Source organism: Chrysemys picta, chromosome 1, assembly GCF_011386835.1.
Source record: "Chrysemys picta bellii isolate R12L10 chromosome 1, ASM1138683v2, whole genome shotgun sequence".
NCBI classification, from domain to species: Eukaryota; Metazoa; Chordata; order Testudines; family Emydidae; genus Chrysemys; species Chrysemys picta.
The window spans coordinates 125,289,887-125,317,055 of NC_088791.1; the positions used below are offsets into that span (position 1 = coordinate 125,289,887).

The following is a 27,169-nucleotide window of genomic DNA, read 5'->3' on the forward strand; positions in this document are numbered from 1 at the left end:
AATCTTTCCCCAGCCCCCATCTTCTGGCCATCAAACAGCCTCCCTACCACGCGAAGCTTACCATCAGAAGCAAGCTCCCCAAAGACCACCATACACCAGCTCAAAGCATCTGCCAGAACAACAGATGCAAAGCCTGCAGGCATATCTCCATTGTTACAATAATCAATATCCTCACCCCTACAATACACCTTTCAAGATCCATGTTTCCTATATATCCCCATCATAACATGTGTTGTACCTCATCCAGTGCATCAAATGCCCCAACAACAACTATGTGGGTGAAACCAAACAATCGCTGTACTCATGAATTAACCTATGCAGAAAAATGATAAAAGACAAAAATGCCCTGTCACCTGTGGGTGAACACTTTTTCACAAAGCAATCACTCTATATCTGATCAGTCCTCACCCTCAAAGGAAACGTGAATAATACACCTCTATCCCGATATAACACGAATTCAGATATAATGCAGTAAAGCACCGCTCCCGGGGGGGGGGGGGTGCGCACTCCGGCGAATCAAAACAAGTTCAATATAATGCGGTAAGATTTTTTGGCTCCCAAGGACAGCGTTATATCGAGGTAGAGGTGTACCTTCAAAAGATGACCCTTAGGAACTTATTTCATAACTCTGCTAGATACTAAAAATCCTGGTTTCAACAGAGACACTGTTTTTTTGGCTCTTTACAACAATTTGTAACCTACTCCTCCTCCTTTGTCCTATGACTGTAGTGGTGTTAATTGCCCACTTCATTTCAAGGGGTTTCTTGCAATATGTGTTAACCCCTTATGCTTAACAATCTGTTCCATCCTGTATTCAGCTGTGACTCTCTGGTTGCCATTTCCAGACCTGACTCTGTGAAGCATGAAAGCTTGTCTCTTCCACCAATTTCCCCCACAATTTTTATCTCCCCCACCTTGTCTCTCTCATATCCTGGGACCAACACACTACAAAGAACCTTTGAGGCAGGCTGCTGAAGCCTAACTACCCTGGCTCCCAGCCTTAAAAGTTCTGATTTTTTTTGTGATAAGGGCATTTTCCAGCAGAAAATTCTCGACCAGCTCTACACATGTCTTTCAGTTAACTGTTCGCACCAACCCTGTTCCAATGCCTGACCATGAACTCTTCACAGGAAGCAAAACAAACCCCAAAATGATCATTAATTTTTGCAACCCTTGATAGTTAACTTTTGTAACTCCCCTCCACTACCACTGTCAGAATGTTGTCTACATTCACTGTGCTATCCTTTTAGATTATAAACTCTTTGAGTTGGGGCCCTTCCTTCTTATATTTCTGTAGAGTACCCTATCTGCCCATGACACCATACAAATAATAGATAATTTAAAAACATTAAGTGCTATAGAACTGTTGGTATTAAAACACATTTTGATATACATTTATACAACATAGCAGAAATAATAATAATAAAAAAAACCCTAGACTATCACTTTTCCTTTTTAAATCCGTACAATCATTTTCTCCCCACTGTAACATACAGCTATATTTCTGTGGCTAAGCAGATAAGACATTAAGCTAGTTTTCACATTGTTTCTGTGTCTCAGTGGAGAGTATGGATTTCTCACACCTCTAATTAAAACTGTTTTCCACTTCTTAGTGTTTACATTGAACACTTGGAGTTAATGTGTTGTTTTTTAAACTGAAAACAGATTAATTGCTATACATGGCAAAACCTTTGGTACATTTAGAATTTTATTTGCATGCTAGATTAATAATTAACTCTTCAGTGGACACTGTCGAAGCAAAGATTGTAACCTTGTTTATATTTAGTTTGGCAGAATTCATTATTTTTTTTAGAATGTTGATAGATAATATCAATGTTTATTTTTAAGGTTTTTTTATTTTTATTGATTTAAATTTTAACAGTATGCAGAAATTATGGGAAGGTCAGACAATGTAGGGTATCAGACAATAATTATTTAATGACAGTAGATATTGAGATTCAAAAAGTTAAAGTTTTATCACTGTTAAAACACAAATTGTCAACATCACATGTCAAACTATACAAAGTAAATATTCTTAAATCAAACTAAGTTCTCAAGCAGCATTTTTCTTACTTGGCTGATCTGTATATTTCGATTATCAGTGGAAATATATTTTTGTTGGTTTGTGTGTGTGTGTGTGTGTGTGTGTGTGTGTGTACAGTGAAATTGACATTTAATGACATTTACCGATAAAAATCTAATCCTTCCAAACCTATTGATATTCACACAGTACTGTAAATTTACTTACCTCCAGCACACATTTCTCTAGAGACCATCATATTTTTATCATAATTTTCTATGAAGCTGATGCATTTCTTCTGAGGGGTGGTTCTATAATGCAGTTCATACTGTAAAATTTATATGGTTCGGATCCTCTGCTGATAACTTCAATGGAGCTATGCCAATATATACCAGCTGAGGGTCTGGCGCATAATTGATAATGATGTTCCAAAAAGACAGCTGACTGTTTATACCACAAAAGAATATGGTGCAAAAGTATCTTAACTTACCAGGCTGATGAACTCTGAAAAGACATCAATGGTGGGTTTAAAGCATCTCCTTTCAAAGTATGTACTGCCTGTGACATTTGAGGCTGAGGCTGAGACTGAGGCTGAGTCTGTACTTGGCTTGGATTCTGAGCAGGGTTAATCCATCGGCTCTGTGCCTGTGTCATCCACTTTCCCTGGATTCCCCACCTTGCCAGGTAAAACTTGCAAATGTCGTAGTTCATTGATGAGTAATATAAAAGGTCCAGTACCAGCAAGATCACAACAAAAAAGCCATAGATCCACACTCCTAACAACGCACTGTAATTGCTGGGGAGGAAGGGGGGAGGAGGGAAAGAAAACAACAAAGGAAATGATTTAACAGATCATTCACTGTCATCAGTCTATTTATCAGGGGGGTTTGTTTGCTGGTTTGTTTGTTTGTTTGAAAAATAATCAGGATTTTCATCTAAGAGGAGCAGGTATTTTTGGTAGAGTAGTGTTAAGAGAGTAGTTACCCAAAATGTTGCATTTCACTAGTACAAAGTACATCAAAACTCAACATTACAAAGACCAGTGATTTTATAATACAATTCATTCAACAAGTATAGAGGTGAAAACACAGAGTAGGCTTAGGAGGAAATTTTGGCATAGCTATAACATATATATGAGTAAGATCAGGATGGTTACCACCCTGCCATTGACTTATAACAAAAGTGCCACAAAAAGCTTAATTGAATAAAGACAGAACAGAATGAGTAAAGATATCAACTAAAGTGAGAGAGCATAGTAGGGAGATAAAAGCAAAGGAGAGTGGAAAACACTGTTGAGACAGCAAGTTTAGCTGTTTTTTTTTTTTTTTTTTTTTAAACTGATTGTTAGGTCTATTGGCATTTGGTATGTGAGACTGGGGATTGGGGAAGAATTAGGCTAGAACAAACGTGCAGGTTTTGAGGAGGAATTTAAAGTGGGAGAATGGAGGCTGCTAGGTGTATGGGGGAGGAAGGTTGTTCCTGACAAAAGGGCTGATGTGATGAAAAAACGCAGGGCAGAGAGTGGGAAAAGAAAAGGAAGCAAAAGGGGAAGTAGATAGAGATGCAGAGTCTTGAAAACCACCTAAAGAATTGCAATATGCCCCCCAAGTAATGCTTTAGGCATACATCATTGACTGGAATTCCAAATGATCTAAACCTGCCATTCACCCACCAGCACCCCGTTGAAAGCAGTGAAAGCAATGAATGTATTCAGCTACAGCTGGTGAGAGAAACTTTGACAGAATCACATTCCGACAATGTGCAGTTCTGCTGAAATTTAAGTGTTCTGTCAAATTGGGTTGATTTCCCCCAAATGTTGTGATGGAAGAAAAACCAGGAAAAATGCTAACTATGTTGACATGTCCCATTCTGACAGTTTGAGAAGACACTATTTGGAATTTGTGTTTTGAAATGACTGTTTTGAATCGTTAAATACTTTGTATTAATGACATATAATGCAAAACAAAAAAGTTGAAGTTGAAACAAAATGTTTTGTTTCCAGAATTTTTCCTTCCTTGAGAATTTCGAAATGTTTGGTTTTCAATCTGATTTGGGACAAAGCCAAATTTCAAAAAAATCTCAAAAATCCTTCACAAAAATGGTATGCCATCTTCAACCCAGCTCTGTATTCAGTGATTTACTTCATTAAGCTATTCTGTGTTGAACGGGGTGGAGTCTGTAAGCAGTTCAAGGCAGGGTCTGACTTCTTTTTATATGTTTGTAAAGCTGGGAGAGGGGAGGGGGGAAAATCTATTGCACTATGGTCCTGACCCATCTCCCACTGAAGTCAATGGGAGTCTCTCAAGGGGAATTTTGCCTCTGTTAGGGTTCAGGCTCTTAAATGAAAAAAAAATCTAAAGACTAAGTAGTGGTGTGATTCAAAGTCCAAAAACATGTGCTTGTGAACCAATGTAGCATGTTATAGCTACCTGAGATTTACTGTGCTAGCCTGCAAACACAATGCTTTTTTCCTGTATTTCTGTCAACGCTTCCAGCAAAGTTATCACATAATAAAAGTGCATTATCAGTTTTGTACATTTCTATGTTATTCTACACACACACACACACACAATGCTGTCCAGTGTGTCACACAGATTATGGCTGGACACCACAATTTGCCTTAAAAGGCAATCAAAAAATGAAAGCATTTTGAAGGCAGATTTTGTTATCCAGGAAATAGGGGACAAAAGATTCAAGAACATGCACATATAACTTTAATTTTGTTTTAAATCAAAATTTCAGGTACAATTCTGAGTTCCTGTCACATCAAGATTTAAAGGGCCCAATTCACCTCTCATTTATCATGGATTTACACTAGTGTAACTTTAGTGACTTCAGTGAAGTAACACTGGATTAAAGTTGGTGCTAAAGAGAGGAGGAACAGGCCCCTTAACGGGTCCGATGAGCGTGTAGCTTTAAAATTACAAATAAACACTGGCTGTTTAAGTCTGGGATTTCTAATAGTGTTTAGTATTAAATCTTCAGTGGGAATAGAGGCAGAGCAATGCTGAGTGTTTTTGAAAATCCCATCTGATCCTCTAAGAGGCCTGTTCCTGTGAAAACTTGTGCATGTGCTTAACTTTATGAACTACAAGTAGTCCCTGGTAATTTTTGTAAGTCTTTGCAGGACTGGAGCCTAAAATATAACCTGAGAGGTTTGGGCAAAGATTTTCAATGCTCCTGATTTTTCAGTTGATATACTCTTGTTTACACTGGTAAAACTCTGGAGTCACTCCATTAGAAAATGAAAGGGGAGACAGGCGTGAAGGATTCAGGATGAGCTCCACAAGGAGAAATCTTGTTCATTGGAATCACTGAATCTCACTGAAGTCACCAGGGCCCACTTCTGGGAACAGAATTTGGGCCACAGGGGGAAGGAAAATGTATTTTTGTTTCCCATAAAGTTAGAAATCGTGTCACTTATATGCTAGCAAGAACTTGGAGGCAGGAACATTACCTTTTCTTCTAGTTTAGGGTTACCATATTTCAGCAAGCAAAAAAGAGGACGGGAGGAGCCCCGCCCTAGCCCTGCCCCCCGTCCTGCCCCCTGTCCTGCCCTAGCCCCGCCCCTGCCCCTCCCACATCCCACCCCCCTCAGAACCCCCAACCCTCCCCCCGCTTCTTGTCCCCTGACTGACCCCTGCTGGGACCCCTGCCCCTAACTGCCCCCCAGGACTCCACCCCCTACCTAAGCCTCCCTGCCTCTTGTCCCCTGACTGCCCCCTCCTGAGACCCTCCCCCCATCCTAACTGGCCCCCTAGGACCCTACCCCCTACCTGTCCCTTGACTGCCCCAACCCTTATCCACACCCCCAGACAGACCCCTGGTACTCCAACGCCCCATCCAACCACTCCCCACCCCCTGACAGCCCCCCCCAGAACTCCCGACCATCTAAACCCCTCTGCTCCCTGTCCCATTGACTGCTCCGATCCCTCTCCCCACTCCTGCCCCCTGACAGCCCCCCCCAGAACTCCCAACCCTCCCCTCGCTCCTTGTCCCCTGACTGCCCCCTCCTGGGACCCCTGCTCCTAACTGCCCTCCAGAACCCCACCCCCTACCTAAGCCTCCCTGTTCCTTGTCCCCTAACTACCCCCTCCTGAGACCCCCCCACCCTAACTGCCCCCCCGGACCCTACCCCTACCTGTACCCTGACTGCCCAAAACCTTATCCACCCTCCCTAGAAAGCCCCCCCCCGAACTCCCGACCCCCCCCGCTCCCTGTCTCTTGACTGCCCACTCCAGAACCTCCCTGCCGCTTCTCTGACCCCCTGGCCCCCTTACTCTGCCGCTCGGACCAGCGTGCGGGGGAGGAGGAGCAGGGGGAGGAGCTCCAGACTGCCGGTGCGAACGGCCGGCTGGTGATCTGCGAATGCAGGGAGGGAGGGAGTGCTCTCAGCTGCAGGGGAGCGGAGGGGGAAGTGAAGGAGGGGCTCTCTCTGGCTGTCGGAGCCCCATGTAAATGGCACCATCCGGCCGGCTGCCCTGTTAGCCGCACGCGCTCTGCATGGGGAGGGGAGGGGGGGAAGTCCGGACATTTACAAATTCCCCCCGGACGCTATTTTTAACTCTAAAAGCCGGACATGTCCGGGGGAATCCGGACGAATGGTAACCCTATTCTAGTTGTTTCATATGGACATTTTTATGGTTCTGTTTAGGCATTTGTTTTGTCCATTAAAAATCGCTTAGTGAAAAATTAGGTCTATTTTGAGCACTGCAATTTAAAGCAACAATTTATTAATCATGCTGTATGTGGGTTCTCCATCTGTTCCTTGTAAATAACAGCTGTTTCTGACAAGTACAAAAATGAAACTGCATTATTTTAATTAAGATATAGTGGGACAACAGCATTGTTGAAGAAGCCTTGTGCAAATCACAGGCAATTAATAAATTATATGGGTCGTTCACAGGGAGAAACTCCATACATTGGTATGGTTTGTTACACATTATGATGGTGCAAAATATTAACTTTAATACACATAATATTGAAATTAAAGCTTTTACATGCAGCAAGAAAAAATAATACTATGAAAAAATGTGCAAGACTATGTACTGTGCATTGTTGGGAGACAATGAGGTGTAGCAAACAGCCCAGTGAACTGGGAGTCAGAACAGCTCAGTTTCATTCTCAGTTCAGGAGATTGTTTTTTCCTTGGAGGGTTTGTCTACCTGGCCCCATAGTGCACACTACAGGCATGTGAATTGCAGCATGCACCGAAGGGTTCAGGTTAACATAATCCTATTTGAAACAGAACTACATTAATTCGAACTAGGTACCTTCTAGTTTGTGCTAGCAGGGTCTGCACCAGGCAGTTAGAGTATAACATTCAGTGTGCACTGCAGCCCCCATCCCTGTAGTGTGCACTGTGAAGCCAGGTGGACAAGCTCTAAGTTTCATATTTCTAGTTAGTTTCACTACTCTCTAGTTCTCCTGTGCTTTCACATGGATGCATTATCTGGGTTGCAAGGAAATATTTTAATTTCCGTTAACATTTACATCAATAGTCACATCCAGGTTTACAAGTTTCAGAGTAGTAGCCGTGTTAGTCTGTATCCGCAAAAAGAAGAACAGGAGTACTTGTGGCACCTTTTTGTTAGTCTCTAAGGTGCCACAAGTCCTCCTGTTCTTCTTTTATCCAGGTTTACAGTGGATTTCAAATCTCAAGATTCAGGGTTATTTCGATTCAATCCATTACAGAAATTCCCTAAGTCAAGCAGTTCTGATGAGTGTTATTGTTCAGGTTTGAAATCATGTTCTCTACCCTTGTTCCCCTGTGTCTTCCTAAGAAGTGCAAAGGTTTTCATTTTGAAGGTTCCTATTCAGGCCCATCACTAATTTTAATAATACAATACCTAAATCTGGAGCATAAATTACCTGAGAGTGTTCTTTTAACCTACTAACTAGAAGCAGGTTAACTCATTGGCCTATTAGGAAAGCTCAATGACCCAATACTTTGGCTTTCATTCTAATACAGCATAGGCTTGATCCAAAGTCCATTTGAAGTCAATGAAAAGACCAAGGCTATGGCTACACTAGAGAGACTACAGCTGCACTGATGCAGCTGCGCCGCTGTAAGCTCTCTAGTATAGCCTCTCTAAGCCAGCGGGAGAGAGCTCTCCATTGACTTAATTAATCCGCCGTCAACGAGTGCTGATAGCTATGTCAGCAGGAGAATCTGTCCCGCCGACATAGCGCTGTCCATGCTGGTGCTTAGGTCGGTGTAACTTCTGTCGCTCAGGGGAGTGGCTTACTCACACCCCTCAGTGACATAAGCTATACTGACATATAGCCTCAGAGGGTAGGTCTACATTGCAATTAAACACCCGTGGCTGGCCCGTGCCAGTTGACTCGGTCTCGCAGGGCTCGGGCTAAGGGGCTGTTTAACTGTGGTGTGGATGTTCAGGTGGGAGGGTCCCAGAGCGTCTACACCACAGTTAAGCAGCCTATTAGCCCGAGCCCTGTGAGCCCGAGTCAGCTGGCATGGGAGGTGTCTAATTGCAGTGTAGACATATCATGAGTAACTTCAGTGGACTTTGAATCAGGACCTGTGAGAGTGGGAAATACTTTTCTCACTCATCTCCACCCCTTCCAGTTGCAGAAGCCTACTGAGATTTTTACACTGGACCCTAGATACAAAAGGGACAGTCACTTTTGTTGTTCCTCCTTCCAAGATAATTTTGCACCAGATCCCTAGACTCTTCAGTCACCTAGCAAGCAGGATTGGACCAGAGCATTTAAAAAAAAATCAGAATCAGTAGCTTCTATTTGGTGTACATCGGGGAATCTACAATTTTGTTTTTTTTAAAAAACACTTGCAAACAGCTCGATGCAGCTGTATAATTTATATGTAGGCAAACAGCCAGGGAGAGTGTTGTTTTCTGGACAGGACTGATAATTACAGTAGTAATGCATTTCAGATTCTTTCTCTCAACCATACACAGATGGCTGATGATGGTTAGATACCTGTATAACTGAGGACGAGTGACTCTTTTGACATGTGTACTTCTTATGTATGATCTTTCCTAATTATATTTATCATATATGTTATAGAAAGAAAGGTCCCCAGAGCTACCTTTACGTTTTCTAGAGAGCCCATCAGTGTGGTATCTAAAGGCTAAATCCATAAAGTGACTTAGGCACCTAACTGCCACTGTAGGCTCCTGAGTCCAACATTTGGGCACCACTGAGATCCTCAAAACCTCTCTTCTGCTGGTGGGCATAATCAAAACTGCCTAAGTCCTAATGGTGCTGAGCTGCTTGGCACCCCAGCTCACACCTAAGCCCTGGCAGGATTCTCACCCTAGGAGTTCCCCCACCTATCTCACCTATGGGGACAGGCCTGCTCAGAGCCCCACACAAATGACAGCCGGGGTGACCAGCTCAGGAATTTTGTGTGTGTGCGTGCATCCCAGAATACCCAGTAGCCCAGTGGTTAGGATCACCTGGACTGTGGGAGAGCTGTTTTCAAATCCCCACTTTGCCTGATTTGGAGAAGAGTCTTGGAAACCAGGTCTCCCTCTCCACACCCCCTTCAGGAGAGTGCTCTAACCCCCAGGGTATTCTGCCATGGATCTCTCTCAATCTCTTCTGTTGAAGATGTTCTGCTTTGTATAAATAATTAAATAGAGAGAGATTGACATTATAGACTGGTGAGATACCCCCAAAAGTGTCAGTCACTTGGGATATGGGAGATCCTAATTAAGTCCCTGCTCCAAATTCAGCAGAGTGGAGATTTAGAAACAGGTCTCCCACATCCCAGGTAAGTGCCTCATCACTGAGCTATTGGCTACAAAGCGTAGATGGTCTCTCTCACTCTCTGTCTCTCTTGTCTCCCCACCACTCATTTTTCATGAGAAAGGGCTGACCTGGCTTAGGTGTCTAACTCCAGGAGAGGGTTAATTGTTGTGAATCCCAAGTGGAGGTAGATGCCTAACTATTTTTGGGTCCAGGGCTTAAGCTCAGTTGATATGTATACAGTCTCTATTAGCTAGAGATCTTGAGGGCCATCTAACAGCTTTAAATAACTGTTTCAGAAAATTGGAGATGCTAGCTTAAGAGAAGAGGTTTGCTCAGAGCTTGAGGGACAAGGACCACAGCAAATAGGAGGATATAGGACAATCACAGGGGACATTACTAAAACCTGGTGAACTATGAGTTTTGGTTAATCAGAGTTGTATGAAATTACAGGGTACAGGCATGCCCATAGGTAAAAATCACTCAAACATTTCCATTTTAAAGGCCTAGTTTCAGATGTCCACAGCTTTGTCAATCTCTCATATCTTTTCAAAGAAATTTTGTATTGTATATGTTCAGCCCAAAACCATTATTTTTTTTAAAGAACAAAGACAGCGGGAATAATCTTTTGGAAACTTCACATATGTGATGTATTTCAGAAAACCACATAACCAAACCAAGTCCATCATTTAATTGTCAAAAGTGTGTCCCTTTTGGCTGATGCTGACACAGCATCCCAAATGTATCCCTCTTCACTTGAACAGAAACTTTTGGGGAAAAGAATTCAGCTGGTCTTTTGAAAACCTCACAGAATTCTTGCAGTATGTTAAAAGAGAAGTAAAACTTTTCATAAACGTATGGAGCATAATTAAGTACATTTTCAGCACTACAGGGGCAAGCTAATATAGAACCTCTGCATTCTCTCATTGAAGTTAACGAGTGCTTTGCTAGACATTTTGCTACTTTAGCCTGTTTTCTCAGTTCTGCTGAGTTAAAATACTATTCATACAGCTTGGTAACAGTTATAACTCTCATATGGGTATGTGGGTTATAGTCGACTACAATCTAACATCACCTCAAAAGTTCTCTATATTGAAAGAATCACAGAGCACTAATTGGATGTCCTTAGCAAAAGTCTTAACTTTTTTTTTAAACACATGGAAAAGAGTTCCAATGGTGTGAGTGATCTAAACTGTAATGTAACCAGATTAGAGACCAGCACTCATCTGTCTAACAATTCTCAAGTTGCTCTTCTGCAGACTAATCAAAACAGATGCAAGCTAGAACATTAGTTGCAACAGTGTGTAATCTGTAGTTATCATGCCCTTCTAGTCCACAGGAACAGAACAGACACATTCAGGTCTTATGTAAGCACGTGTACAGCTCATTCCATCAAGTTTTAATCTAGCGTATGTAGTCTACCTAAAAGGTCATGTACATAATGTACATTTTGAAACTAATTCACCATTTAAATGGTTGAGTTAATGAATAATGCAAAGCTGCTCCTTCAAGGACCTGAACCAAAGTTCACTGAAGTCAAAAGGAATTTTCCCATTGTCTTCAAGAGGCTTTGGATGAAGCCTCAAGAGAGCAGAGATATTTATTAGGGCCAGAGTCTGCCACTTACTCATGTTGGGTAATACCTTACTCCATGAACAGTGCCACATTCATAATATATTGGATGAGGTACTATGTCCACTAATGTATCCTTCCAAGCTAATTTTCTCAGGTAGGAGTAGATTAAGTTCAGGATCATTTATATTGATCACAGGGGTTTCCCCCCAGTCAGTTTGAGAAAGGAATTCTTGTATTACTTGTTAGACTCTGGATGCAAGTTTTAAGGTCACTGCTTTATAAAACTCTCACTCTAGTTTTCCCATTCATTCCATATAATATAGAGATAAAAGGACTAGATTCAGACCAAAATTAAGTTCAAACCCTCTCAAAGCTTTGAAATAGTAGAATACGAAGGCTGGGATTTGTAAAAGAGCCTAAGGGAACAAGGTGCCCAGCTCCCAGTAAAAATCATACCTCATTTTCTTAGGCTCTTTTGAAAATCACAGCCTGGGCCTACTTTCCCAACAAAGCCTACATTGTTTGTTACTTTTACTGCATTTTTCTTATTATCCTCAAGGTACTGTATGCAAAAACAAGAAAGCAAAACATGATGGGGTGGGGAGGAGGAATTAGATCTGTCTTCCCATGTGTTTTTATGGCCACTATCACTGTAGTATCTGAGCACATCACATACATTAATGTTATTTATCCTCACTAAATCCTATCTGAAGTAGCAAAGTGCTATAATTTTCATATTACACGTGGGGAAACTGAGGCACGGATAAACCAAATGACTTGCCCAAGGACGTCACAAAGGAAGTTTGCTGAATTGAAACCCACTCTCCTGGGTCTGAGTCTAGTCTCTTAACTACCCACACCACCACCCTGCTGCACATTTAATAAGTGGAGTCCCAAAACTTTGGACTAAAGAATGTTCCTTTTTAGCTATAACCCTGTGGCATTATTGTAACTGAACCATTGTCACTGTTTTTAACCAATAATTAGGGTTTATATGCATACAATATAGCTGAATAAGGGTAATAAAATATATTTAGGTATAATTTTTTCTGGTATCTCGTTCTCACAATTACACAGGGCCATTTGCAGTAACATCAATCCAAATCTGGCCACATATATAACGCCACTGATGTTAGCATTGAAGCCAACAGGACTATTTGTGGTGTAAATTATTACTCAGGATGAAAAAGGCTCCCAGAATCTGGCTGCAAGTAATAACCCACAACCTAAGAAGCATTTAAACAATAGGCTCGGAAGGAGATGCTGGATATATACGATGTGTGCCCTTTGTATGGGTATATGTACATGCACACATTTATATTTTATGATTTTGATCTCTGATCTTACAGTGAGACCAGAGGAAATGTATGTATTGAACACAGTACAATACATACCAAGAATCACTAATCTTAGCTCTCATTAATCCCTTGCAATAAGCGTACACTCTACTTAACGTCTAATCTTACAGACCCTATGTAGGCAAAACTTCCATTCACTTCTGTTTGCAGAAGGGTTGCAGGATCCTACAAACAGTTATGGCTGCTTTATCAGGACACCTCCCAGGGAGCTGATTTAGCCTAATGACAGTAGCCTAGATTATCCCCTTGATTGCGTAAAGTGGTGGGAACTAAAGTGGTGGCAATTCTGTTATAATGCCTCAAAACTGTCAGAGGAAAGAGAGCTGAGCAGACTGGCATCATTACCTCTTTCACTGAACCTCTGTGCTGCAAAGCTTCTCAGTGCTGCAAAAAAAACCCCACGCAGTCAGGGTTTGTGGCTAGGAGAAGTGAATAGAGAAACTGCCCAGTCAGAAGTGTGAAGCCAGGGAACAGACACGTTATAAGTACTGAACTCCGACAAACCTGTGGAATTTCATATGAAATTCCCAGAAGACAAAGGTCCAAATTCTCTCCTGGGTATAAACTGGCACAGCACCACTGATTTCACTGGAGCTGCGCCAATTTACTCCAAGCACAGAATTTGGCCCTTAATGTTTTAACATTAGAGCTGGGTGACATTGTTTCAGCAAACAGATTTTTTTTTTGCATCAAAAATGCATTTTCTGATACTCCAAAACTATTCATGTATTTGAGCTGAATTTGACTAATAGTTTCAGCTGGGAAAAAAATTTCAAAGTCAAAAAAATTTGTTTCAAAATGTTTTCTTTTGACTTTTCATTTTGAAACAGTGTTTCAAATTCAAATTTGGCCAATTTTTTTAAAAGGGTGAAAACACCTGAAAAAGGCTGAATTGAAATGAAAAACTGAAAAAATGTTTGTTTAGAGTTGACTGAAGCATCTTGATCAACTTCAAGCAAATCGAAAAAAAGAAAAATTTCACTTTGAGTCAACTTGAAATGTTTCTTTTTCGATCTTTTGATTTGATGAAAATGTTTGAAAACATTGGTTTTGGTTCAAATCAAACCAGATTTTTTTCTGTTCCACCCCTGAACTGAAAAAATCCATTATTCGCTGTGCTCTAATTAACACTTTGGGACTTTCTGCTCAGCACTGGGGAGAGCGTTAATTGGTGACTAGGGAGGAGTATAAAAATATTGCTCGACCATGCAGGGATGTAATCAGGAAAGCCAAAGCACAAATGGAGTTGCAGCTAGCAAGGGATGTGAAGGGTAAGAAGAAGGTTTTCTACAGGTATTTTACCAAGAAGAAGGTGGTCAGGGAAAGTGTGGAACCTTTACTAAATGGGGGCGGCGACCTAGAGACAGATGATGTGGAAAAAGCTGAAGTACTCAATGTTTTTTTTTTTTGCCTTGGTCTTCACAGACAAGGTCAGGTCCCAGACTGCTGCACTGGGCAGCACAGTATGGGGAGGAGGTGAGCAGCCCTTGGTAGTGAAAGAACAGGTTAAGGATTATTTAGAAAAACTGGACATGCACTAGTCCATGGGGCCGGACGCAATGCTGAGGGAGCTGGCTGATGTGATTGCAGAGCCATTCACCATTATCTTTGAAAACTCCTGGCGATTGGGGGAGGTCCTGGACGATTGGAAAAAGGCAAATATAGTGCCCATCTTTTAAAAAGGGAAGAAGGAGAATCCAGGGAACTACAGACCGGTCAGCCTCACCTCAGTCCCCTGAAAAATCATGGAGCAAGTCCTCAAGGAATCCATTTTGAAGCACTTGGAGGAGAGGAAGGTAATCAGGAACAGTTAACATGGATTCACCAAGGGCAAGTCATGCCTGACCAATTTGATTGCCTTCTATGATGAGATAACTGACTCTGTGGATATGGGGAAAGCAGTGGACATGATATACCTTGACTTTAGCAAAGCTTTTGATACGGTCTCCCACAGTATTCTTGCCAACAAGTTAAAAAGTATGGATTGGATGAATGGACTATAAGGTGGATAGAAAGCTGTCTAGATCGTCGGGCTAAACGGGTAGTGATCAATGGCTCGATGTCTAGTTGGCAGCCAGTATCAAGCGGAGTACCTCAGGGGTCGGTCCTGGGGCCGGTTTTGTTCAACCTCTTAATTAATGATGTGGATGATGGGATGGATTGCACCCTCCGCAAGTTTGCGATGACACTAAGCTGGGGAGAGAGGTAGATGCACTGGAGGGCAGGGATAGGGTCCAGAGTGACTTAGACAAATTGGAGGACTGGGCCAAAAGAAATCTGATGAGATTCAACAAGGACAAGTGCGGAGTCCTGCACTTAGTGCATGGGATTCTTCAATCCTGCTACAGGCTGGGGACCGACTGGCTAAGCGGCAGTTTTATAGAAAAGGACCTGGGGATTACAGTGGACGAGAAGCTGGATATGAGTCAACAGTGTGCCCTTGTTGCCAAGAAGGCTAATGGCATATTGGGCTGCATTAGGAGGAGCATTGCCAGCAGATCGAGGGAAGTGATAATTCCCCTCTATATTCACATCACTGCTGAGGCCACATCTGGAGTAATGTGTCCAGTTTTGGGCCCCCCACTACAGAAAGGATGTGGACAAATTGGAAAGAGTCCAGCGGTGGGCAACAAAAATGATTAGGGGAATGGGACATGACTTATGAGAGGCTGAGGGAACTGGGCTTATTTAGTCTGCAGAAGAGAAGAGTGAGGGGGGATTTGATAGCAGCCTTCAACTACCTGAAGGGGGTTCCAAAGAGGATGGAACTAGGCTGTTCTCAATGGTGGCAGATGACAGAACAAGGAGCAATGGTCTCAAGTTGCAGTAGGGAAGGTTTAAGTTGCACATTAGGAAAAAATATTTGACTAGGAGGGTGGTAAAGTACTGGAATGGGTACCTAGGGCGGTGGTGGAATCTCTATCCTTAGAGGTTTTTAAGGCCCGGCTTGACAAAGCCCTGGCTTGGATGATTTAGTTGAGGTTGGTCCTGCGAGCAGGGAGTTGGACTAGATGACATCCTGAGGTCTCTTCCAACCCTAATCTTCTATGATTCTATGGTAAGAATGTTACACAGGAGCTGTGCTGCCATTGGCTCTCTAAGCCATGTTGCTAAGAGAAGGGTGACCCAGAAATAATATGGGGGTTAGGGGTCTGGCTCTCCATGCTGATACCCTGAGGTCTCTGGGATTTCCCTATAGATCTTGTGATATCTTCATGGTCAGAGGACAGAAACTCCCTTCCCCTTTCATAGACTTGCAAACTCCTTCACCTGAGAGGGTGATGTGCAGGAAACTCCTTGGAACGCCATACAATGAAATTTACAGATTTTTCCAGATCAGATTTTCCCTCCTACAGATTTCTCCATGGGAGAGAATGGTAATAACTTCCTCTGTTTAGCTGGGTCAGTATGAGTAGTGCCATGAGTTTAAAAACTGTTTTCTGAGCTCTGATTCTTTTAATAGCAAAGCTGCTAAATGATATGAAAGGAAGAAGAAATAAAGATGAAATACAGTGGGTATCAATTTTTTCAAAACTGTACAGTATTTTATCTTAAGCTTTTTCAAATGGCATTATCTCTTAACTGGGATAATGAATACTCCATAGGGATGTCTCAGTTATGACACTCTCTCGTATATGCTGTACATCTTAATTTCTGCAGATGGGAATCTTGACCAGGTAAATAGGTGGCCAGATACTCACAGCTAGTGCAAATCATAGTTGAGGATCTGATCTAAAAGCAGAATTTTCCAAATGCAGAAACTATTTAAACGATGGAATAAACTGCTGCCACATCTCGCAATTCTTTTCTTACCGATTTATATTAATGGATATTACAAACTATATGTCTGTGCCATCAAAAGTTTTAACCAGATATATAGCCCAATATTCTCCACCTACCAAAATGTATTAATCTTTATGGTAACAGAACAAATGTAAATGAACCTGACTGACATTATAGGATGTAACATTAGAAGAGTGATATAAGCTTCTGGATTGCCATGAGAAGAGCTCCAATTCATTATATTTGTATTAGTTTCTTCCACAATTGTACTATAAAATAAGATGTGCCTTTAGATGGTACTAAGAATGGAGAAGGGGGAAAATAAAGCAAAAAAGATTTCTCCAATTTTATCTTTTAAAACCACAATCCTCAGCTGTAAATTCACTGATCTTCATGCCCTCATTCTCCACAGTTACTGAGGACACAATGTTTTATGAAAGCCTTCTTTCACTGATGTGTGCAATTATGTCTACACAAACAATCCTTTTCATAGCTGGCTTTCATTTAATAGAGGACACTGGTGACAGGGTAGTTTAATTGTAAATTGGGCTCTATCTATATTAGCGTCCAAAGAAATGTTAACCAGAACAGTGTTTAATCTTACTAGCAAAGTCCTAACACAGTTCCCTATGGGTATGTCTACACTACAGCTGAGATCCTCTCAGGGCTTGTCTATACTCAAAACGCTACAGCGGCACAGCTGCACCTATAGCGCTTCAGTGTAGACACTACCTATGCCGATGGGAGAACCATTCTCCTAAAGAGGTGGCAGCGAGGTCGACCGAAGAATTCTTCCATCAACCTAGTGCTGTTTACACCGGGGGTTCGGTTGTTATACTATGTCTCCCAGGGATGTAGATTTTTCACACCCCTGAGCAATGTAGTTATACCGATGTAAAACCCTGATATATACCAGGCCTCAGTCTAGCTAGACAGACAGCAGTATGGATGTTATGGCTCAGGCTGTCAAGCCCACCTGACCGCCTTGACTGCTACTTTTAGCTTACTAGCTGCTAGCCTGTCTACCTGGGCTGGGAGGCTCACTCTCAGCTGCGGTGTAGACATATCCTATGCTACTCCCCCTCCCCCTTCACAATGGGCCTGTTCAAAAGCTCATTTAAGTTATAAGAAAGACTCCTATTGAAGTTAGTGGGCTTTGGGTCAGGCTCTCTATATAGACTGGAGGGCAAAGCTGCAGGGAAAAGCACTGAAGTTTCATATGGCTGGAGGAAGCAGCGATGCAGGATTCTCCTTCCCCTTCTACATAGTGGTCAGTATTCTTTCCACAAAAAATGTACATGGCTGAAGCAGGAGTGGTGGGGATTGGGAGGAAAAGCTGGAGAATTACTGCAATAAAGCAAGATGTTTCCTTTTTTTCCTACTAGGATTAATGCCACATAAAAAAGAAAAATGTGGGAGGGGTGGGAGGAGATTCATTAATGCCGTTTAACTACCCCTCCATGATCTGACCGCATGGGTGGGAATTGACTTTGTTAGTTTTGCCTGGGAGAACCCATCTGAGTGCCTAACCAGGAAATCTCAAGATTGTGGCCAGAGTTGCTCATAGATCTGTAGCTTCCACTCCTTTTCCTGACCCTGGCCAATCCCTTCACATTCCTGAAAGTTCAGTAGGTTTCAAGGAGGGGAAGACTTGCTCAGCTGCAGCACTGCTAAAGTCATGGTCCTGGGACTTCTATTTTTTAAATTCTTCTTCTACTGTGCATGATTTAACACACATAGGGTACAATTCACCCCTGTGCAGATGGGCAGCACAAAACTTATGCACCACTGAGTCCCAGTCCAAACCTGAAAATAGGACTTCAGTGGTACATGGCCCTTTTGCTGGTTCTTGGCACTGGAGTGAATTTCACCCATAAGGAATATGGAAGTAACACGTTCCCAGGCAAAGCTGAATTATTTGTTAATTATTATTGTTAGATATATAAATAGTGGTGCTTATCAAAGGCTCTAGGCTTCTATAAGTAACAAAAACAAAATTAGATTGCCAACGGGGACCCCAAATTACCCTCTCTCCCATATGCTACCAATTTCTCTCTTTAGAGCACTGTTCATAAATAACAGGCTAAAGAACATTTCAGCTAAACTGCTAAATTGCCTAAGTAATTCAAAATAAACTAAACAAATTTGAAGTCGGCGACAAGAATAATTAACCCATGAATGAACCGCACACAATGCTTTGCAAGTTTTTCTCTAAAGGTGTAACAAACTTGGTGGTAGTGAACAGTTTTTGGTGTATTGCTTTTGTAAAAATATAAGGCTAGATTCTGTCATGCATCCAAGGCCTGGTCTATGGACAGTTTTTATACTGGTATAGTTGTTTTGGTTAGAGATGTGATTTTTTTTTTTAACTAAGGCTAGGTCTACACTACCCACCTGAATCGGCGGGTAGAAATCGACCTCTCGGGGATCGATTTATCGCGTTCCTTGGGGACGCGACAATCGATCCCCGAATCGGCGCTCTTACTCCACCAGCGGAGGTGGGAGTAAGCGCCACCGACAGAAAGCCGCAGAAGTCGATTTTGCCGCCGTCCTCATAGCGGGGTAAGTCGGCTGCGATACGTCGAATTCAGCTACGCTATTCACGTAGCTGAATTTGCGTATCTTAAATCGACTCCCCCCTGTAGTGTAGATGTACCCTGACATCTAGCGTGGATGCTCTTATACCAGTATTAAGGTGCCTTATACTGGCATAGTTTATTCCTCTTCCCATTTGGGAATAAGCTATACTGAAGCTATGGCTACACTGGCGCTTTACACCCCGCTGAGTGCAGCAAGTTACGGCACTGTAAAGCGTCAGTGTAAACAGTGCCCCAGCGCTGGGAGCCGCGCGCCCAGCACTGTAAGCTAATCCCCTCGTGGAGGTGAAGGACCTGCAGCGCTGAGAGAGCTCTCTCCCAGCACTGGCGCGCCACCACACTCGCACTTCAAAGTGTTCCCGTGGCAGCGCTTTGGAGTTTCGAGTGTAGCCACGGCCTGAGATAAAGTACCTTAAATACTGATATAACTGAGACCACACTAGAGATATTGTACTGTTTTAATTATACAGACAAAGTCAGTGGTACAACTGTTGTATGTAGACAAGACCCTCTCAGTACAGTAGTGTGAGGGGGCTATTAAGGAGGCATAACTAGCTCTCTGATTCTGCTGGCCCGGGCACCACTGAGACTTAAAATAGCCTAATTTATGACAGGAGAATATAATCTCAAAGGGACCTACAGCACTGCCCCTGCTCCCATAGAAGTCAACGGCAAAACTCCCATTGACTTCAATGGTGCATGATCAAGACCTAAGAATCATACACTAGCTGAAAACTGGTGCAATGATGCTCCCTACCACTCCTTCTGAAACGGAAACCTTCCCTCCTCTGACATTGCCCCTAAACCAGGATGAGGGGGGCACTTGTCTCAGGAGCTGGCTCTGCTGGGTTTACCTCAGTTGAGAGCTCCACCCTCCATCAGGAGAATTCAATCATGGCGAGAATGCTTGAGTAGTGCAAAGGAGCCAGTCTGGACCTGAGAATCTTGCTCCCACTGCATAGGCAGTCCATAATTCAGGATCTACTTACTACCTTGTCAGTTTTTCTGCAAAAGTTCTTATATTCTATCTTTAACAATAGGCCACAGAGCTGCTTTTAAAAAGAGAATGTGAAAAAGGATCTCAAGCAGCAGACAAGGTGATTAAACAACCAAGTGCATTTTGCCGATCAAGCTCAGTGATTGCAAGTCATTAATATGCAAAACATGCACAAATTCAAAATAGCAATTATCCATGCAAAACATTTGGGATGATCTGAAAAATGTCAACTTGCCTTTCTCTTGCTATCACTTGTTGGGGTTTTCAGATACACATTTAAACACGGTTTTGTCCAATTTTGAGGGGAGAAACAGCCTATATGCTTATAAAATTTACATACATGCGCTTAGGAATTTATATAATGGGCATCGAAGCTATAGAAGCAAAGGTAAACATCCCCTTTATAGGAATGAAATGTGTATGTACAATTATTCTAATTGCTTCCATCATTAAATATATCTTACATTATGTGATTAGACTTGGAATAATTTGGTAAAGAGTACTTTATAACTCATTTACTTACTTATGCATATATCCATCTGCATTCCCCGTTAGGTTCATCTGCATAACAGTCTGAAATTCTGTCTCATTGCAGCAGTATTTAAATACTGTGTTGTTATGGTGACAGCAGAAGATGTAAGATTTATTGTCAGAAAGGCGTGGGCAGTGAAAACCAAAGTGGTAGCGGCCTTTGTAGTCTGTATATGGCTCACAGACACGAAAATGTGCAGACAATGCTGTAAAACAAAGATTGATATTGTATTTGTGAGTCATATGTGTTAGTTGCATGTCACATCCATTTTCATTTTTCTGTTAATCTTAAACAATATTTCTCCTGGCTTCTGAGAAACAGTAATCATGTATTTCAGGAGTTTCAACCTCATAATATTTGATATGACTACTGACAGCATGAAAAGCATTTTTGTGATATTTTCCATTTTGAGTTACTATGTTTCTGACTTTTTAAAATTTTAATTCATTTATGTTTTAAACAGAAGAGAAGAAATGCTGTCCAGAACTACCACAATCTTGGACAGCAGGGAACACTAAAATATTTAAGTACATATCTTCAACTATGAAGTTTTAAAACTATGGGATATCAGCAAAGATCTAGAAAAGCTAGTTTAAGATTTTTCTGGGATGATTTTATTATCCCAGAAAAACATACAGGCAAACTGAAATAAGCGTCCAAGGCACATGATTTACAGTGGCTGTTATTAATGTGTCAGAAACATCTGCTCTACTGTAAAGGTCATTATTTTGATAGGCATTGATCTGCCAAAAATAATAATTAAAAGATATTACCATGCTAACAGAGCTGAACAACTGTGAATATACAAATATCTAGAACAAGAGCAATGGAAACACAATTACTATTCAGATCTTAATTTTTTTTTTTAAATTAAATTCTCATGTAAAGCATGTACTATGTCTCTTAAACCATTTTCCAGGTTTTTGTTACACTGGTTTTGCTGGCCAATTCTCTTGAAAGAAAGAAATCATCTCTGTATATTTCCCCAGAATGTGGGCTCTAGGCTAATTGTTGTGTGGTGGTTAGTATGCCTTGTAGGAGTTTGAGGTCTGTAGCTAACCCCCAGCTCTCACACATTGGCACTACTTTAATTTATTTAGGGTTTATATTATGGTAGTGCCTTGAAGCCACATCTCAGATTACACACACAGTCTCTGCCCTTGAAGACCTTACAGTCTAAATATAGACCACAGACAAAATGTGGGAGAAATTATGTATTTTTATTCTGATTTTACAGAACTGAGACAGACACACTAGGGACTGCTGTACACACAAAGTTGCACCAATCAATTAAGGTGTTATTTTAAACTGATTGAGTTAACTGGTGCAACTTCGTGCATGGACACTCATATTTTTATATTTGTTTGAAAATTGGGATAACGATTCTGACCTTTTCTGTTAAATCGCTTTGAGATCTTCTGTTCAAAAGCTCTATATAAGAGGTAGGTGGTGGTCTCATCATTACTTATTATTATTGTGTCAGTTTACCAATATAGAGTGTACACACAAAAGTTTGCACCGGTTTAACTAAACTGGTGTATATTTGGCTGTAGACAATGCCTGAGTAAATTAGGTGCCAATAAAAATTTAAGAGAAATGAGTGCATTTCAATCCTGGCATTACTCCTTTGCTATGATCTACTGCGAGGAAGAATATGCCATTTTGGGATTAAGATCACAGCCGAGCCGTGGAACTCCGAGGTTCTGAGGAGAGCTGGTCGAAAACCAGAATTTCCATCCATTTTCTATCAAAATTCTGATATTTTGACATCTATTTTTATCCTGAATCAGGGTGAATATCTGAAATATCAAAACTTTTCATGGAATTAAAAGCTCAGGAAAATTTCACTACCATCCCTAACTTCATCAATGAGTTTCAACCCATTATTTTGTAACTAAAGCATCGGTCAGTTGAATTAAATCAAACTATATGCTTAGGAGTTAAAGCGGACAGGGGAGATATTCTTTGTAGCATGCATGCATGGCTCCCTTTATTGTGAGTTATTTGTACAGCCACCTCAAACTAGTGAATACCAATAAGTCCTAAATTTTGTATCTTCTTGCTCTCCATCACAGTCTTAGTAGTCCCAGTTCAATCATATTGGTCAAAGGGTTGCCACTAGGGCTGGCCGATACGAATTCCATTTTAGTGAAAAATGTCAAGGTTTCTAAATTTGTTTTCATTCTACATCAGAATGAAACCAAGATCTTTCAAAATTTTCATAAGAATAACATGAGAGTCCCTGTCCCCCCTCAGAAGAGCCACTAGCACAGGGCGTGAGTGTCAGAAACCAAGTTGGGGATGGTCAGGCCTAGTGGTCAGAGCTGTGGCAATTGGGATTAGTAGTTGGAGCCAGGGGGTCAGAGCTGGAATCAAGAATCAGAGCAGGAGTGAGGCTGGAGCAGGCTAAGGCTTGTGGAGTCTGTTAGCACTATCAGGTGGGGAAGAGTCCCTAGCCATGAAGTGATGTTGAGCAAACAGATCTGCTGTTTCCCCTTTGAGAGTTATATACCTGCCCTGAGAGTCACCTGACTGGCTCTGGGCTTGTGGACTGGCTGGAGCCTAACACAGGAATGATTCATCACCCTGTGTGGCTTAATCAGGCTCTAGTTTGGGGATGACTCATCACCTCCCATTAGGGCATTCATCTGGGATACGGGAAAACCAGGTTCAAGGCCCTGCTCTGCCCGGACTAACCACTAGGCCAAATCAGGCAGAGGAGAGCCTTCAACCTGGGCCGTAGGAGAGTGCTCTAAGCAGTGAGTTACTGGCTATTCTGTGGTGGGTCACTCTCTTCCATCCTGGAGCTGAGGAACCTTTTGTTTCAGCAAAAAAGTTTCAGTTTTGACGAACTGGCATTTTGTGACAAAAAAATGTTTGTTAAAAAATTCCTGACCAGCCCTAGTTGCAATGTTCCTACTCTGCTACCACCTTTTCTAGCAGAGCTCTAGCCTGCCTGTTCTTACCGTAGGCCCTCCTTTTCATTCTTATTTCCACCTATTCAGACACCTTTCTGCCTGCTGGCAGGGAGCTGCATCTCCTTTCCTAGGCCAGCCAACCCAGCTGAAGCTGCTCAGTCTAGGTCTGGTTCTTCTACCAACCCCATCATCTTGTTATCTGACCTATCCAGCTGTTTCTCTACCCCCCACTGTTGCTGCTTCCCTGTCTGCCTGGCTCTCCAAAACCATGTCCCCAGAACTGTGCACTGTACACTTGGGACTTGTCAGTTCATTGTCATCCCAGTCTTTGTTATCCGTGCCTTGTGGTTGTGATCAGAAACTATGCCCTTAATGATTATTAGATATGATCTTCAAATATCCTTGTTTGTCTATATTCTACTTTTTAATAGATCATGGTGCTTGAAATAAGGCACCATCTTACGTAGAAATCTTTCTATTAGGGCTCTTCAAGTATGAAATTAATATAATTGCAGTAAAAAGCAGCATCCTGTAGTTCTTTCATTCAAATTATGCAAAGCCAGTAGTCTCCCTTTACAGAATCTGGGGCATACAGGCCATACATTGTATATATATCTGAGTTGATTACATAGATAAACACAAGTTGCCCTGTAATTACTTTGGATATCAACAAAGTTACTATGGACCTTTGTTACTGTGATGCTGCTACAAAATTAACATGTCTCCATTGTTTTAGGCAACTTGCCTTTTATGTGAAAGGAGGCCAAGAAAACACTCTCAGTTGTGTTAATGCTTTGTAAAGGCTGGGGATAGAATTTTCAAAGGTACTTGGCACTGGTTAACACCATCCCCAATGGTTAAAACTCTCACTGACTTCAGTGTTTTTGATAATCCTACCTGGGGTACATAAATTAAAGCTGCCATTATCATTTTAAACACCCATCCTGCAGCATATCACCATGCCCTATGTGCTAATGAGAAATGTCAAAAAATAATAAAGGATCTATGACAGGATAAGGTACTCATGCATAAACAAATAAAATAAAATGCTAGAAAATGCCTGGTATTTATCAATGATTTATGTAATATGCAGAAATCCTATGTAAACAGGATAAAATCAAAGACTTATTTCTTTACAGACAGCATGTCCCCTCCCTCCAAAGAGACAGTATCAGGGCTGAAAAGGCTAAACATATTAAATTCAGACCTAACAGGTTTGTTTTGGTTTGAGGCTAGATGTTTGTGTGACATATAAAATCTATCCTCAAACCAAAACAAAGCTGAACCATTTTTATGAACAGTCAAGGTATAACATTAATATTGCAAAGTAAAATTCTCAAAAGCCAGTAAATATGAACATTATGGCGGAGGTACAAACTTAACTCTATCCCCTGTGCATATGCATATGAAATAGTCTTTATTAATATGACATGCTGTTTCTGAGATAGATGATAATATATTTTTTCCTACAATGTAGGTCGACACGTGTATTTGGGATAACTTATGATCATGTAATTAAAGGTTATCAGCATGCCTGAACAATGTGCAGAGTAAAGGTTCTAAATTCAACCCTATTTTGCCCACACTTCCTGCCTTTAGATTATTTATTTGACTCTGCCACTATCTGTGTAAACTTGAGTAAGTCACTCAACTTCTTTGTGCCTCAGTTTCTCCATCTCTAAAATAGGGATAATGCTCATCTAACTTCATAAAGCACATTAAGAAATATAAATGAAAATCATTATATAAGAGCTAGTTGTTATTATTCATCCTCAATCAATCCATTCCAAGTTTCAAATGTATTTGCTGTATTCCTCATGACAGAAGTGCAGTTAGAGTATTTTAAAATGGGATGGATGTCGTTTTACTCCGTTACAGAACTAGGAAAAAAATTGATGGGATTCTGCTTAAACTTCCCCAGAGTAAATCACCTTCAGACAAAATTACAAACATGAAAAATTTCAGAAAACTGGCGAGTTTCTGAAAGTTATGAGCCTGTGAAAAGTACTTCTTTTAATTGGAACTCCTTTGTAAACTTAACTATAGCAGCGGAAGAATATGAACAGGCAAAGTGTGAGGATAACATGATCCGTACACATAGACACACATCCTCTTTTGTCCAATGTGAAAATACATATGATACAACCTTACTTTCTAGGTCTGTAGTAGGTGGATCATTTGGCAGAATTGTTTGATTTATATGGTTTCAGAATTAAAATAGTAAAGAAAATGATTATTAAAGTTGAGTGTCAAATGTTGAATCTGTTTATCTTGTCTGTGTCCCATTAGTGTTACTTTCCTAAATGAAATAGTATTGCTCTTCTTGTTTTAGCTTCCTGTCACCAAATGCACAGCTAAGGGGGAGGGATAGCTCAGTCGTTTGAGCATTGGCCTACTAAACCCAGGATTGTGAGCTCAATCCTTGAGGGGGCCACTTAGGGATCTGGGGCAAAAATTGGGGATTGGTCCTGCTTTGAGCAGTGGGTTGGACTAGATGACCTCCTGGGGTCCCTTCCAACCCTGATATTCTATGATTCTATGTTTAAGTTGCACAGTGCTTTTGTTTCAACTCTTAGTGTTACTTATGGTACCGTTAGTTTTGTAGGCACTTGGGTTTGATGAAGTTTTAACCCATTCATCCCCTCGCCCAGCTCACATAAAAATAAATTTCTGGAAGAAACATTACCTGCTGACAAGAGCAATAAGAACACAACCATCAGCACATTCAAGGACTGTTGACCACAACTTGTCATCGTTTTGTTTTCATTGATCCATTAGAGAATTACCTGTTTAATAAGATGCAATATCATAGTTAGGTGTCAATATCATCTCACCTTTATTTGCTTAAATCTGTACTTGCAACACGGCTTTGCAACAGAGAAAATGGTTTAGAGCAGTAGCTCCAACCTTTTTACGCCCAAGATCAATTTTTGAATCTAAGGGCAACCCAGGATCTACCCCGCCCCTTCCCTGAGGCCCCGCCCCTTCCCCAAAGCCCTGCCCCACTCACTCGATCCCCACTTCTCTCTGTCGCTTGCTCTCCCCCACCCTCATTCACTCTCACTTGGGCTGGGATAGGGGCTGGCGTTGGGGAGGGGATGCGGGCTCTGGGCTGGGACCGAGGGGTTTGCAGTGTGGGAAGGGGCTCTGGGCTGAGCCTGGGGCAGGGCGGGGCTCCGGGCTGGGTACAGGGGTGCTGGCTCTGGAAGGAGGATCAGGGCTTGGGGTGCAGGAGGGGGTTTGGGGTGCTGACTCAGGGAGGGGGCACAGGGTGGGCCTTGCGGTGTGGGAGGGGGTTCAGGGTGCAGGAGGAGGTACGGGGTGCTGGCTCCGTGATGGGGCTCAGGGATGGGGTGCGGCCTCGCGCTGAGCAGCACTTACCTCTGGCGGCTCCCAGTCGGCAGCAGGTGCAGCGAGGCTAAGGCAGGCTCCCTGCCTACCCCGGCACCACATTGCTCCCAAAAGGGGCCAACGCACCCCTGCGGCCCTGGAGGGAAGGAGGGGCAGAGGGCACGTGGCTCCATGCATTGTCCCTCTCTGCAAGCACCGCCCCACAGCTCTCCTGGCCAATGGGAGCTGCGGGGGCGGTGCTTGCAGGCAGGAGCAGCGCGCAGAGGGAGACCTCGGCTCCCCCGCCCCCGGGGCCACAGGGCTGCAC

The 27,169-nt window shown here is 42.1% G+C and overlaps 1 protein-coding gene across 14 annotated transcripts in view; it reads right to left on the reverse strand.

Annotated features, from left to right (window-relative positions):
• SHISAL1 (shisa like 1) overlaps nucleotides 1–27,169 on the reverse strand; it is a 314,851-nt gene that overhangs the window by 37,207 nt on the left and 250,475 nt on the right. For all 14 annotated transcript variants that reach the window (XR_010598389.1, XR_006173947.2, XM_065583733.1 and 11 more), the window contains 3 exons: nucleotides 26,198–26,297; nucleotides 20,585–20,798; nucleotides 2,511–2,816 (listed from right to left, as the gene is read on the reverse strand). Coding sequence is in view for 12 of the 14 variants with exons in the window: in XM_065583733.1 (XP_065439805.1) it covers nucleotides 2,511–2,816; nucleotides 20,585–20,798; nucleotides 26,198–26,264 (587 nt within the window). In the remaining 2 variants the exon portion in view is untranslated. The remainder of the gene's footprint in view (nucleotides 1–2,510; nucleotides 2,817–20,584; nucleotides 20,799–26,197; nucleotides 26,298–27,169) is intronic.